This window comes from Haplochromis burtoni, unplaced genomic scaffold (genome assembly GCF_018398535.1).
Source record: "Haplochromis burtoni strain Fernald_Lab_line unplaced genomic scaffold, NCSU_Asbu1 Contig_561, whole genome shotgun sequence".
NCBI lineage: Eukaryota > Metazoa > Chordata > Actinopteri > Cichliformes > Cichlidae > Haplochromis > Haplochromis burtoni.
In genome coordinates, this window is record NW_024582922.1 from 289,147 (window position 1) to 303,021 (window position 13,875).

The window sequence follows — 13,875 nt, forward strand, 5'->3', positions numbered from 1 at the left end:
GTGTGTGTGTGTGTGTGTGTGTGTGTGTGTGTGTGTGTTAGAGAGAGACAGAGAGAAACACAGAGCGAGGCAGATTAAACATGACGTGTCCTCTGCCTGTGCACCGTGTTTCTGTGCTCAGCGCGCTGTAGTTCCATGATATTACATTACATGCTGTTTGCTTCTGCTATTAGTGTTTCATTTTCCACAAACAAAAACTGACCACACGACAAATTCTGCCACACTGCATCTACTGCTGCCAGAGGATACGAGTGCAAAAGATTTTAATGCCCAAAGCACTTCCTACTTGGTATTTAAATCTGACCCCAATCACCTCCACATACTTGCCTTACATTCTACACCAGAGTTCAAGTTTGCCACTGAGGGCTGAGTAAAGTTAGCCAAAAACAACCTCAGCAGTTGCTGCCTGCAGTGCTTGGAGATCTATTACTGGATGAGTGTAGTACTAGAGGAAACTTTAAAGCTCGGTAAGATTTAGGTAAGCGCTACACTAAGAAAAAGTGGTTTTTTTTCTATAATTTTCAGAAGAATTTATGGATGTCTAGGTCATTTTATTGGTGATAAATCGGAAAGGGACTCCAAACTTTAGTCCTTCATACAAAATAAAAAAGGTGTGATATAAACAAATTAAAACACCCAACAGAAACTGGTTTTGTAGCAGGCTGCAGACATGTTTATTTCTGCTGTAAAGTTGGAAAATTTAACATGGAAGTCTATGGGCACTCGTTTACTTTTACACCCTGCCCCAAGTGGACAATAGGGGAACTGCAGCCCTAAACTGCTGTTTAGTCTTTTCAACCTTGTCTATTTACAGAACAAGTTAAAAAATGTACACTATTTAAAATAAATACTTGAACATGTTAAACTTTTTACCATTGTTATTGTGATGACTAGTCCATAGAACATAGAAAAGTGGCTGATCATAAATGAATAACAACAATGGTGCAATGAAGAAAACTTTCATCTAAAAATGTTTGTTCCATAAAAAGAGGGAAAATAAATCCTGAAAACTCAGTTTTATCCACTAAACGTCCAGATACTGACTGTTGTCGTTTGCTCAGCTCCTTCTCTTTCCCTGTAAGATCTTTCTTTAATTTCTCCATCATCTCCATGGCAGCTGAGACCTGCAGGAATACAAAAATAGAACAGTGAATATACAGCGACTTCAAAATCGTGTTTAAAACATTGCTTAAAGCCCCACCCACCTGTCGGGACAGGTAGGCTGCTTTCTCTTCCACTTCCTGTTTCTCACTCCTGAGTCGTTCCTTGTCTCGCCTCGCCCGCTGTAGCTCCATCTCTCTCCTCTGTAGCTCCACTTTCAGTTGGGCCATGCGTCGGTTCACCCTCTCCTCAACCTCCGCGAAAGTCCGGGCGATTTTATGATCCAGCCCGAGCCCCAGTCGCTCTTCCAGCCCAATCTCCACCAAGCCTAGCTGGACCCTCACCTCTCCAAGGTTCTTCCCAGCAAAAAGATCCACAGATCCAGGAAGGGCCAGAGCAGTGGAGGGGCCTTCTGAATGTACCGTAGAGGAAGGCAGAGGGCAATCTGAAGCACCGAACATGTCCCTGAGCAGTTGGACGGAGGCAGATGATGAGGCGAGATCCAAGCAGGCCAGTGGCAGGGGCAGGCTTTGATGTTCCATGTCCAGAGAAGTGCTCTGACTTTGGGATACAGCTGGGCTAGGGAGTGGGAGGAGAGAACTGGTTCTGGAGCTTCTGACCCGAGCCTGAAACATTAAGACAAAGTTAATACTGGCACTGGTAACGCAGTTCAAGGTCTGGTCACATTAAAAAAAAATTAATTAGTTACAGGTGGAAGATCTGGATCATCTCAATGGTCTCCAAACGATCCTGTAAATCTTCCTTTCACTCTTGCTGCTATCGTTCATTCACAAATTGCCCCTGACACTCTCCCCCCACTCCACCCTACCTGCACTCTCTTCCTCATCGCTCTTGTGCACTGTCTATTGCTTTGGATGGTTGACTCACCTTCACCATCTTTTCCTCTCCAGAGCATACCTCCACCTCTCCCTGCTCAAACTATAGAACACAGTGTCATCTGCAAACATCAGAGTCCACAGAGACTCCCGTCTGACTTCCTCTATCTTCCTCTACCTGTCTATCATAACTCTAAATAAGGGGGGGGGGGTAAAGCCAAACCCTAATGTGGTTCCACCCACCTGCCACTCCTACTGTCTCACTGTCTTCAAATGTGTCCTGCACCGCTTTTAGAATGCAAAGAACTAAAATATTCTCAATAAAATGAAGGAGAAGAAACGAATAACACTGGTATAAATTTCATGGGTGTCACAAACTCACAATATTAGCTACATCCCTGAGTTTATGATGCTGACATGAGGATCAGAGAGGTGATGCTTGACAGAATTCACATAAATCTAAACAGTTTAAGAGTCTTAATTATTTAGAAAAATAAAAATAAAAGCCTGTGTTTGTTTCTATTCACAAACCATGCACTAACCAGATTAACTGTCAGACACAGCCACTTATTTTCTTCGTTGCAATAATCTGGTCAGTTTTTCTCCCTTTCTAAGGTCTGACACGACCTCACTTCTGTGTGCAAACAGCACGAACATCCATCGATCTATGGTTTATTTTTGCAGTCCTAGCATGATCAGTTATGACCAGGCAGATTATGTTGGGAATTCAACCATGTTTGCTAGGAAATTAAAGCTACCAAAGTCATGTATTGTTGGCTAGCTTCATTACCAGCAGGTGTCAAACAGAAAATCTTAAATCTGAGAGGCTGAAAAATGAAACAGACAACATCAGTTTGTTTTAATGTAGAGTAACTAATGAGTCTCTGTAGCTCCATATAGCTGCTTTCCATCCATATTCCGTATTCACCGGGTGATGTCAGACAGATTTCCCAATCAGATCCATTATTATGTGTCCAAATTGCAATCGTTTCCACGATGTGGCCTCTGGGAGGACACATTATTTCTTTGTTCCACATGACAGTAAACTCAAATCTCTTTAGTTTGTCACATATCATGAAATCTTCCACAACAAAAGTACTTTAGCAGTTAACCAGTCGTGAAAATGATCATTTGCTTGGTTACCTGGGAGAGCACCAGCAGGGTCTCGTAGGTGTGTCGGCTGACCAGGTGCGCCCGGAGCTCAGCTACAGATGAGAACCGAAACCCATCACCGCAACGAGGACAGAAGTAGGGCAGCTCCGTGGAAGAGGAGGAGGACGAGGAGGAAGACATGATTCACGAGGAAGCAGCAGACCTGGAAGAAAAGATATGAGCTCATTAGAGAAAAACAAAGAGACTGCAACAGAGATAGTAAGAGTAGAAGAAGAAACACACAGAGTAATCCGGAGTGAAAACTGGGTCAGAGTGCGTGTGAGCTCTACATAATTGATTCTATGCAGATGAAGATGTAACGAGGCTCAGACCTGAACATTAAAGACAGCAGAACACGTGTGTTTGATTTATTCTTCACGGATAAGCCGGATCCATGCTGGAGCGTCACATGCGTGTCCTGTGGCGAGCTGCTGGGTCTGATGTTAGTGGGGCGCATGTGTGTGTTTGTTTCTGTGAGGCAGCAATCTTTCACGCCGCTGCTCCGAACCGTGCAGAGGAATTTAAGCACGCATGGATGAGCAGGAAGAAAGAAACGTCTGGGGCGTGGAGTCTCTGTGTTCGCCTACTTCAGCCTCCTCTTCCTCTTTCCATGCCCACCATGTTTCATTCAGGAGTTTTTATTTGGTAAGGACTACAGCGAGGGGCTGCTGCATTACAGTGACTCGCCTGAGAGCTTATACAAATATAGAAGAAGAGCATATTTGTGCTTAAGCAGCACAAATATAGAGTAAATATGCTCTGTGCCACAGAGGAGGATTTGTTCACAGTTCAGTTTTTACATTTGTTTTAAGGGAGTTATGCAGTTACTGAATGTCCTTTCACTCCCAAACAAATTGGTGTGGAGGCCTTTGATGATTAAATTTATGTCACTCAGACCAACACCAGCTTAACAAACCAAAATGTTTGAGTCGCCAAATCAAAATCATGAGATAAAAAGTAAAAGTGATCAGAAAAATTAAAGCTTTAAACATACAGCAACATTTTTAAATGAAAACTGAAACTGAAAGAAAAGTATACATTTAAGAACTAACCACTAAGAAACTTAGAATTTTGAGATATTTTGACATAAAAAGTCTAAATTATGCAACTAATTATGCTGCTATTCATACTGTCATTATCTTAATGCTGCTATCCTGTATATATCGTACTTACTATTGTTTGAGTACTTGTGATTGTTTTATTTTAGTTTTTATATTTTACATTTATATTTATTATTGAATCTTGCACCAAGGGAGTGGCACTCCAATTTCGTTGTACTCTGTACAATGACAATAAAGGCTATTCTATTCTAAAGAGTCAAATTATGACACAAAAATGTCAAAATTGGACAATTAAAACTTAAAACGTTTAACCTAATAAGTGAAAAGGTAAGCAAAACAGTCTAATTAATTAAAATATAAATAAAATAATACATTACAAAGAAAGGTCAAAATAAGAAATTAAGTAAAATTAGTTCTGTGATGAAAAAAATATAAAATGTAAATATATTTTTTAAAAAACGTGAAAAATATAAAGAAAATGTTGCTATAATGTATCATTATAAAATGTAAACATAAAAAAACTAACAATGATGTAAAATCAAAGCTTTTAGAAAAAAAAAGTCAACACTAACAAATGACAGATTGGTCAGAACTATTTTGGAAAAGTTTGATTTGTGACACGAGAAAACTTTAATTCATGAATTGAAAAAAATGAGACCTGAGCACAAATCAAAGAAAAGACTGTCGAATGACCTGCAGCAGAAAGTATGAACACTGAACAGGGTTTCACTGATTAATCAGCCCGCCCACTCTGTGTCCAGCTGTTAGAGTGCAGCTTACATTACAGCTTTTATTACGTAAAAGAACGTAAAAGTTGAGCCACACAGACAGAAACTGATAGATTATTCGAACATCTGCCTGCAGCTGTGAGGAGAACGAGCTGCTCTTCGGGTTCTTACCGAAATATCGAGACTGATGACAGCTTCTGTGCTGCCACACACACGCGCGAGCGCCCGGTTCACCTGTACCTGTGACAATCGATCCACGGATGTCTGGTCCTCGCGCTACCTGAACCCACCCTTATCGACCGCCTGCGTCACTCAACCCCAAAATCCCGTTGCCATGGTTTCCCGGTTCTTCCCAGTTCTTCCCAGTTCCCCTCGGATCGATGGTCCATCATCCCGGTACCGACCACGTTTTATCGTGCAGCAGCAGCATTGCACACGGAGCGAATGTGTGCGTGTCTGTGTGTGTGCGTGTGTGCGTGCAGTTGCTGACGTAGAGAACGCGTGATGTGGGCCATGATTGCCAAGGCTCTCTGGTTTCACACATTTGTGTTTTTATCGTTCAGATTAGACTGAATTGGACATAAAAGCATGAACACGGCGACGCGCGCGAGGCGATCTGTAGATAGTTTGATATTCATTAACACACATCCACTGCGCGGGCTTCAGTGTGTCTTTGGAAGTCACGAAAACTGTGTCCTTCTCACGGCGTTCAGACCACTTTTTTTTTTCAACTGAGAATCAGTTCACTTCTTCACCCCTGTAACCAAGGAGACACGTGTACTCCAAAACATCTCTCCATAGAGGAAGAAAAAAAACAACTTCAAGCATCATGGGAATGTTTCAGTCTTCCAGCTCAAAGCATCCTTAATAATTAAAGTCATTTGTGTAACGTAGAAGGAGTGCAGTGACACAGTGTTTATTTTATGAGTATATTTGGTTTCACCGACAAGTTTTATTCTCCCAGAGTGACACTGCTGGTGTTTCTGTTTGTCCGGGGGAACTTTTCATACCACAGAAATGACAGAATGGGCTTCGTGCCGCTTTTAATAAGACTGGAAATAAATGTCTGTGTTTTATACATAAGCAGCAGCCTGCCATCATCATCATCATCATCATCACTACCCAGATTTCACTGTAATAACTCCAGCCACCAGCCAGTTCCTCTACAGAGTGTCTGACCTTTAACCCACCACAAGCAGAAAGAATCAATTAAGAGATCTGTTTTCCCAGTGGAACTGATTAACTGATTAGGATGTCAAACACAGAACAGTCCTGCTGGATGAAGATGTTTGAATCACTGAAACTCCTCCGTGTGAAGTTTTGTTCTGTAATCTGTAATCATGTTGAAATTTCATCATGAGATGGCTCCCTGTACAGTCTATATGACCACAGAACGACAGCAAGACTACAAGTTTGTGGATATTAGGTGGTCTCTGTTTTGCAATCTGTGTAAAAGGCATTTTTTGTGACACATTCTTTTGTGCATGAGTGTATTATTTTTTTCTCCTTCTGTGATAATGTGGTGGCCACTGGAGGGCGCCAGAATCCTGCGGCCTTCAGGAAAAGCTTTTATCCTATTTAGTTTGCAGTGGAGGCCAAAGATCTCTGAAAGCAAACGTGTGTTTCCAAACACGTCTGGTTTTAGTATCAGGGTTACAATTTGGTTATGTTTAGGTTTAGGCTGAGGGTTAGGCTTAGGTATTCATTTTTGATGGTTAGGGTAAGCGACTAGGGAAAGCATTATGTCAATGAGATGTCCTCACGAAGATATGAAAATGAGTGTGTGTGTGTGTATGTGTGCGTGTGTGTGTGTGTGTGTGTGTGTGTGTGTGTTGTGTGTGTGTCTGGTGTGTGTGTGTATGTGTGTGTGTGTGTGTGTCTGTGTGTCTGTGTGTGTGGGAGAGAGAATAAGACTGGGTAAAACTGCTGTTCCCATAGCAACATGACCTTCACTGTTCAAAAAAGTGTTGGCAACAGAAACCTGTTGATGCACGGAAAACAGAGAAATCTGGAGAAACCCGAGAACGACTGAAGTGATGATGCATAGATAAGTCATGAGGAAGATGAAGGTGATAAGTTGGTATAATAATTACTGTTAGGTTTTGTATTGTTGATTGTCATTTATGCTTAGAAATATCTACTTATATATGCTTAGAGTTTTATAATTAATTTTAGATTGGTAGAGGTTTGATCCTTAATAGTCTGCAAACTTGACATGAACTGTTGGATTTTCCAGACCAGCAGGTTAAGGGAAGTCGTTTATGGGGTCACACTCTGCCCCCCCCCCCCCCCCCCCCCACACACACACACACACACAGGCAAGGTACTCTTTGTTTGTATGTAGACGTCATATGTTAATGACCCTATGCATATTCATGTAACCACAATAAAAGGAGTGCTATGGGGAACCTGGCTGAGAGTCTGACGGAGGTCAAGTGGTGGAACGACACTTGGCTCCAGGCAGGTCTCCCTCATGCATGAGTAACACGAAGAACTTTGCCTACTTGGTGTTCAATGCTTTTGCTGTGTTTTTAAATTGTCTCGTTCCAGCGGTGGGCCTGTGCTAGACAGACCCAACAATTACCATTTAATTGGTGTGAATTGTGGACTTAATCGTATTAAGTGGCTGCTAATACAGTGGTTCCCGAACTTTTTTTTGCTGGGCCCCCCTTTGTTTTACAGAAAAATGTTGCCCCCCCCCCCCCCCCCCGCGCGCACACACGCACTAACACATCCTCCAACCACACACACCCATATTTTGCTCCACACCACAAGTTTATTTCACACCTCAAATATTTAGTAAACAATTAAGCAAATACAAGTAACCAGCAATAAATGACAGGTAGTAATAAAATAAACTACTAACTCTTTTACGCTACGTCCACACCTACACGGGTATTTGTGAAAACGCAGCTGTTTCGTCCACACGTAAACGGCGTTTCAAATCACCGAAAACTGCGATTTTTTAAAACTCCTTTTTTGTGGTTTACGTGTGGACGAGGAATACAGAGTTCGTCTGGTATGTGCCTCTTTTCACGTCACGCTGTGCGCCACTTATTGTTTACATGAGATGAATTGCAGAATGGCAGAGAGAGACGAAATACTGTTACTGTTAATCTGACTATCCTCAGGTTTTACACGCAGTTACTGTCTCTCCATTTACAGAGGCAGAGGCATCACTGTGCGATTATTTTACATGTAGTTGGGGTTTTTTTCTGTGTAATAATATTCAACATTGCTATCAATACATTTTTCAAAAAAATGCCTCTCTGTGCAAAATGGGTTTAAAAATATAAACAGCTGTGGGATACTGTTTGTCCATGATTTGAACCGGGGTGACAAATCGTGGCAGGATCAGCCTGATGTTATTTGTATCCAGCTGTAACTTTACTGTATAAAGAGCTAACGTCTCCAAAATGTCAGGAGTTAGTCGTTACAACAAGTGTTTGTGAACTAAAAATCAATAATGTGGGATACTGTTTGTCCGTGATATAAAAAGCCCAGCACTGCTCCCAACGAAGGGAAAACCAATCCCGCAGGGGAGACCTACCTCGGCGCTTGTGCAGGTGAAACCAAAGAGAAGATATGCTTCAGCAGATTTTCTAGTCTTTGGCTTGGAAGATAGTTTGTTTGGAAACATATTCAGCAATGCTTCACCTCCTGCTTTGCATTTCTGTGGGAGCCCCGTGCTAGCAGTGTCCAAGAGTTTTGTTTTTTTTTCTTTTTCATACCGCGCCCCCCCATGCCATGGCTCTGCGTCCCCCCTAGGGGGCGGGCCCCACACTTTGGGAAGGTCTGTGCTAATAACACTTAAAAATGCTGATACAGCAGAACAACGGAGAAACAACTGCCTGTTAAACATAAGAGGACCGGGCTGAAACTCAACCTCCTTTTTAAATGAGTAATGATTAAATATAATTAAAGAAGTTGAGGTTGAGATCAGGGGTGTCTGCCCTGGTGAGTGGGTGGAAATCAAAGAAAAACACAGAGTGCCCCCTCATATCACCTCTGAGTGAAGAGAGCCTGAACCCCCCCCGTACAGACCCATATAAATTAGACCTGTGTTATGAAGCAGCAGAAGAATTAGTCGGACACGCTCACTCTTTGTTTGTTTGTTTATTGACAGCGACAGCAGCCTCCATGCAGAACGAGGGAACAGTAAACCTGCACAACCATGTGTGCTACTTGGAGCTCAGCTCTCACTGAGCTGGTATGTGTTCAGTTTTTTTTTCCACCGTCACAGTACAAACAACACGATGCACCGGTGCAGCTCAGACCTGCACCCGCAGTAATATAAAGTTCAGTCAGCGTCCAAAGACGCGACCGTTGGTTTCATAATCAGTCTCATAGAAAAGAAAGAGTGACATCGCAGCACATTCATCTTTAGAAATATATACAATCTGATTGTAAACACGAAGAGGTAGACGAGCCATCTAGAAAAATAGAGCTATCTTACAAACATAGAACTCCTCGAATATAAAGATGTTCACATAAAAATAGCAGTCAAAACAAAGCACGACATTCTGACGTCTACATTTCTTCACGTCCTCATGCAGAAAAGTCACAGGTTGGTATTTTACAGGAGAAACCTCCCAGCGGGCAGCGGACTGCTCCTTTAACAGTCCACCACAGTAAGCAGGCAGGCGGGCGCAGACAGGAAACACGTCAGTGGCACCTGCGGTACAGCCCTCTCCTGTGCGGCCCTGCTCACAGTCCAGCTGCAGGACCGCGCTTGCGCATGCGCCCTGAGAGGAACCAAAACGTGCACTTGGTAGTCCCCCGAACACCTGTAAACGCCTGGCACGTCCTCCTCCTCTTTCGGGTCCAGCCAAAATCGTCCACGATGTGACGTTATGTGGAAAGGTGTCTCGGACGCTTTCCGGTCGACGGTTCAAATCCTGAAGCTCTGAGCGAGCTCGTCTGCTGTTGTTCTTTGCTTTTAGACGCCAGGCGCGTTCAGGGCCAGGGAGTAGGCGGCCATCATCTGTGCGCGCAGCTGCTGCTTGACATGCACGCGCCCGTGCCTTTTTCTCTCGTCGCTGCGCGCGAACCTCTTTCCGCACACGTCGCAGGAGAAGGGCTTCTCTCCGGTGTGCGTGCGAGTGTGCGTGGTCAGGTGGTCGCTGCGGCTGAAGCTGCGCGCGCAGATGGTGCACTGGAACGGCTTCTGTCCCGTGTGGATGCGCACGTGCCTGTTGAGCTCGTCGGAGCGCGAGAAGCGGCGCTCGCAGCCCTGCACGGAGCACGGGAACGGCTTCGCCTTCGGCCCCCCCTTCGCGGGGGCTCGCCTGCCTCCGCGCGACAGCTTGGGGGCTGCTGCCGCGTGCACGCCGCCGATGTTGACTATCGGGAACACGCCCTGCAGGAGGGAGGAGAGCAGCTGGGAGTCGAGGGTTGAGGGGAGGGAGGAGGGGGCGCAGTGGAGGTCGCTCCCGCTCTGCACGAGCTCCGTCTTTATCGGCGGTCTGTTGATGACGTAGCTGCCGGAATCTCCCCCGGTAACGGGAGCGGCGGACAGGCTCTTCAGCCAGTCCTCCAGCCCCAGCGGCTCCTGCTTCACCTCGCATAAGGGCTTTAGGTCTCCCTGTGCGGCGTCAGCGCTCAGCAGCGAGTCGATTAGATCCGCCACATCTACCTGTTGCTCCAGAGCTGACAGCGGCAGAAGCGAGTCCGCGCTGGAAGGGTACAGCGCGTCGTTTCCGGCTGTGGAGAGCGGCTCACACCCGCTGCTGCAACTGGAAGCCACAAACTCGCTCTTGACCACAGCTGGCAGGGAAGCGGAGGTGGAGGGCAGCTGCTGGGCGGCAGGCAGGGGTGGAGGGAGGTCCAGGACAGGTGCTGGGGCGAAGCTGGAGGCTGCAGAGGTGGTGGAGGTGATGGTGTTGGTGGCGGGCTGCTGCTGCTGCTGCTGCTCCATCTCTGTGCAGATTCCCACGATCTCTGTGATCATGTTGAGGATCGCGTCCGCGGTGCTGCTCAGTCCCGCCGGTGCCGCCTCCGGCTCCGCGAAAAAGCTGCCGGTGTAGCCGAGGGAGGGCGAGAGCGTGTCCGAGGAGCAGTCGCTGAAGTCGGAGAAGAAATCTGAGTCAGAGGCGTCGGTGCCCGGAGAGAAAACTGGAGAGAGAGAGAGAGAGAGAGAGGGAGGGAGAGAGGGGGCGTTACTGTCATTGCATAATCAGCGGGCAGCCTCCTCGTCACACATCAGTCACAGGTGCAAACATCTGGCACAGCTGCTCTATCACACTCACCTTGGCAGAAAGGTGATCCCACGTCCGAGTCTGCGGGGTCGCTGAGGCTCGAGCCCACACTGTCCACCCAGGCGCTGCACGCGTCCTCAAACTCCGACATGAAGCTGTCCTCGCGTTCCAGAAGCATTTTTACACGAATCACAAACAAAAATCCAGTAAAAACGTAAAGCTGCTGGGCTCGTGCTGCCGGGATTCCCTTTAAAAACGATAATCCGGCGGTTAATCCGGAGCGGGTCGGTTAGTCCACGCTCTGAGGCTGAGGATGCTGAAGATGCTGAGGATGCTGGGCTCCCTGCGCTTTTATACTCTCCGTCTCCTAGGTAACTCCCGTCCGGGCCTTATTGGTCGACACCGGCGCGAGGGATTCCCCCCGCCGCGACGCTTCGTAGCTGCCCAAATATGGGCAGCATCCGGCCGTGACGGCGGGTATCCCCCATGCCTTAAAAGGACAGGCGGCAGAGCGACGTAGAGCTAGAGGAGAGAGGGGTTTCCTCCACTGCGGCAAGACAGGAGTTACACAAGCAGAGGAGGAGATGGAGGAGGAGAGGAGCGGGCTGTTTTTGAACCTGGAGTTCCAAGTTAGGAGCATTTGGCCTCGCGGGGAGACTGAGGCTGTGACCGGTGTCAGTGAAGTTTGTTTTGAGGACAAAGAGGCTGCTGCTCTGCTCAGACCTGCAGGTAAACACAGTCCGCAGTGCTGCAGAAGGGTCGAGAGACACCCAGAGGAAACACGGAGAGCGATAAAGAGAGAGGGTGGCATGATTACATGTTAGTGACATTCCTGCACAGCCTCGTTCTGGCTCAGCTGCGGTGATGTTGTCTCCATGGAGATGAGGGAGATTCAGGGCATGTGTTATGTAAAAGGAGCAGAGTTTACTTAGATTATTTTTTTTTATTTATTTGATGTTGTTTGTACATTTTTCTACATAAAGCCACACAGACTGCAGCTTAATGACAACTACAGTAAAGCAGTAAAATACTGAAGGTGGCTGGTGATATCAGTGCACAGGGAGGCATCCATCCATCCATCCATCCATCCATCCATCCATCCATCCATCCATCCATCCATCCATCCTCGATTCAGCTGTCACAGACAGGAGGACAAATAGAATCATTTACCCATATGCCCTGCTGATTAAGATTCTGTTTGAGCGCTGGTTGGTGGTGTGCACATTTCTGTGTGTGCACATTTATAAAATAAAAGCACAGCAGGACCAGTGGCCTCTACGGCTCCACACAGAAGTTATGTGGGTGTGACATGTCCACATGTGAGTGTCTGCCTCGGTTCAAAATTAAATTTAGTCATTAAAGGATGAACCAGAGGCTCCGAGTGGACATCAGCGACCTCTGCTATAAGAGTTTGAAGCCCAATTTAAAAAGCAGAGCTAGTGTCTGTCTGCTGAACCCAGTCTGGGAGCTGGGGCCTGAAAGCTGAAGGCCTGTCATTCTACTTTTTATTAGTCTAGGAACAACAAGTAAGCCTGCAGTCTTAGAGTGAAGTGCTCTAATGGGACAATATATTTCCATGAAGATATGACAGGGTCTGATTATTAAAGAGCTTGTATGTGAGGAGCAGGATTTTAAATTCTGGATTTAACAGGAAGCCAATGAAGGAAAGCCAATGTGGGAGAGATTTTAGAAGAACGCAATCAATAATTTTTGATGTGTGACAGTCAAAACATTATGACTCTTGTCCCTGATTACAAAGACCAAACTACATCCTCTGATAGGTTAGTGTTAGGGTGATCAGCAATGGCGACTGAATTACAAGGAGCCTCGATACACCAAATTTGGGCTAAGTGTGCTGTCAGGGTGAGGTAAAGAGAAGTAAATATTCGAATAATTTTAATAAAGGAGCCCATCTCACATTTTACAGAGACTACCTACAGTGGGGCAAAAAAGTATTTAGTCAGCCACCGATTGTGCAAGTTCCCCCACTTAAAATGATGACAGAGGTCAGTAATTTGCACCAGAGGTACACTTCAACTGTGAGAGACAGAATGTGAAAAAAAAATCCATGAATCCACATGGTAGGATTTGTAAAGAATTTATTCGTAAATTAGGGTGGAAAATAAGTATTTGGTCACCTCAAACAAGGAAAATCTCTGGCTCTCACAGACCTGTAACGTCTTCTGTAAGAAGCTTTTCTGTCCCCCACTCGTTACCTGTATGAATGGCACCTGTTTGAACTCATCATCTGTATAAAAGACACCTGTCCACAGCCTCAAACAGTCAGACTCCAAACTCCGCCATGGCCAAGACCAAAGAGCTTTCGAAGGACACCAGGAAAAGTATTGTAGACCTGCACCAGACTGGGAAGAGTGAATCTACAATAGGCAAGCAGCTTGGTGTGAAAAAATCAACTGTGGGAGCAATCATCAGAAAATGGAAGACATACAAGACCACTGATAATCTCCCTCGATCATGGGGTTCCACGCAAGATCTCATCCCGTGGGGTCAAAATGATCATGAGAACGGTGAGCAAAGATCCCAGAACCACACGGGGGGACCTGGTGAATGACCTGCAGAGAGCTGGGACCAAAGTAACAAAGGTCACCATCAGTAACACACTACAACGGCAGGGAATCAAATCCCGCAGTGCCAGACGTGTTCCGCTGCTGAAGCCAGTGCATGTCCAGGCCCGTCTGAAGTTTGCCAGAGAGCACATGGATGATACAGCAGAGGATTGGGAGAATGTCATGTGGTCAGATGAAACCAAAGTAGAACTTTTTGGTATAAACTCAACTCG

At 45.7% G+C, this 13,875-nt stretch overlaps 2 protein-coding genes across 4 annotated transcripts in view; both read right to left on the bottom strand.

Moving 5' to 3' along the window:
• LOC102295575 (F-box only protein 41) overlaps nucleotides 1-5,527 on the bottom strand; it is a 13,268-nt gene extending 7,741 nt beyond the window's left edge. The window contains exons 1-5 of one of the 3 annotated variants that reach the window (XM_042214424.1): nucleotides 3,422-4,101; nucleotides 3,243-3,252; nucleotides 3,081-3,209; nucleotides 1,206-1,727; nucleotides 1,045-1,124 (exon numbers count right to left, since the gene is read on the bottom strand). In XM_042214424.1, coding sequence (XP_042070358.1) covers nucleotides 1,045-1,124; nucleotides 1,206-1,727; nucleotides 3,081-3,209; nucleotides 3,243-3,252; nucleotides 3,422-3,546 — 866 coding nt within the window. In that variant the 5' untranslated portion in view covers nucleotides 3,547-4,101. Of the gene's footprint in view, nucleotides 1-1,044; nucleotides 1,125-1,205; nucleotides 1,728-3,080; nucleotides 3,253-3,421; nucleotides 4,102-5,049 lie in introns of those variants that run through there. The other 2 variants (XM_042214425.1, XM_042214426.1) reach the window with 2 other exon arrangements.
• A 3,305-nt stretch (nucleotides 5,528-8,832) lies between these two features.
• On the bottom strand, nucleotides 8,833-11,400 carry LOC102295878 (early growth response protein 1). Its single transcript, XM_005950804.3, has 2 exons — nucleotides 11,127-11,400; nucleotides 8,833-10,992 (listed from the first exon to the last, which is right to left on the bottom strand). The coding sequence occupies exons 1-2, from the start codon at nucleotides 11,251-11,253 to the stop codon at nucleotides 9,818-9,820; spliced, it is 1,302 nt and encodes a 433-aa protein (XP_005950866.3). The 5' UTR covers nucleotides 11,254-11,400; the 3' UTR covers nucleotides 8,833-9,817.
• Nucleotides 11,401-13,875: the final 2,475 nt, after the last annotated feature.

Excerpts from the sequence above, each read along its gene's own strand:
- LOC102295878 (XM_005950804.3), bottom strand. The coding sequence starts at position 11,253 with ATGCTTCTGGAACGCGAGGACAGCTTCATGTCGGAGTTTGAGGACGCG. Across the intron at positions 10,993-11,126 it reads GGGATCACCTTTCTGCCAAG|TTTTCTCTCCGGGCACCGAC; the intron begins GTGAGTGTGATA and ends CTCTCTCTCCAG.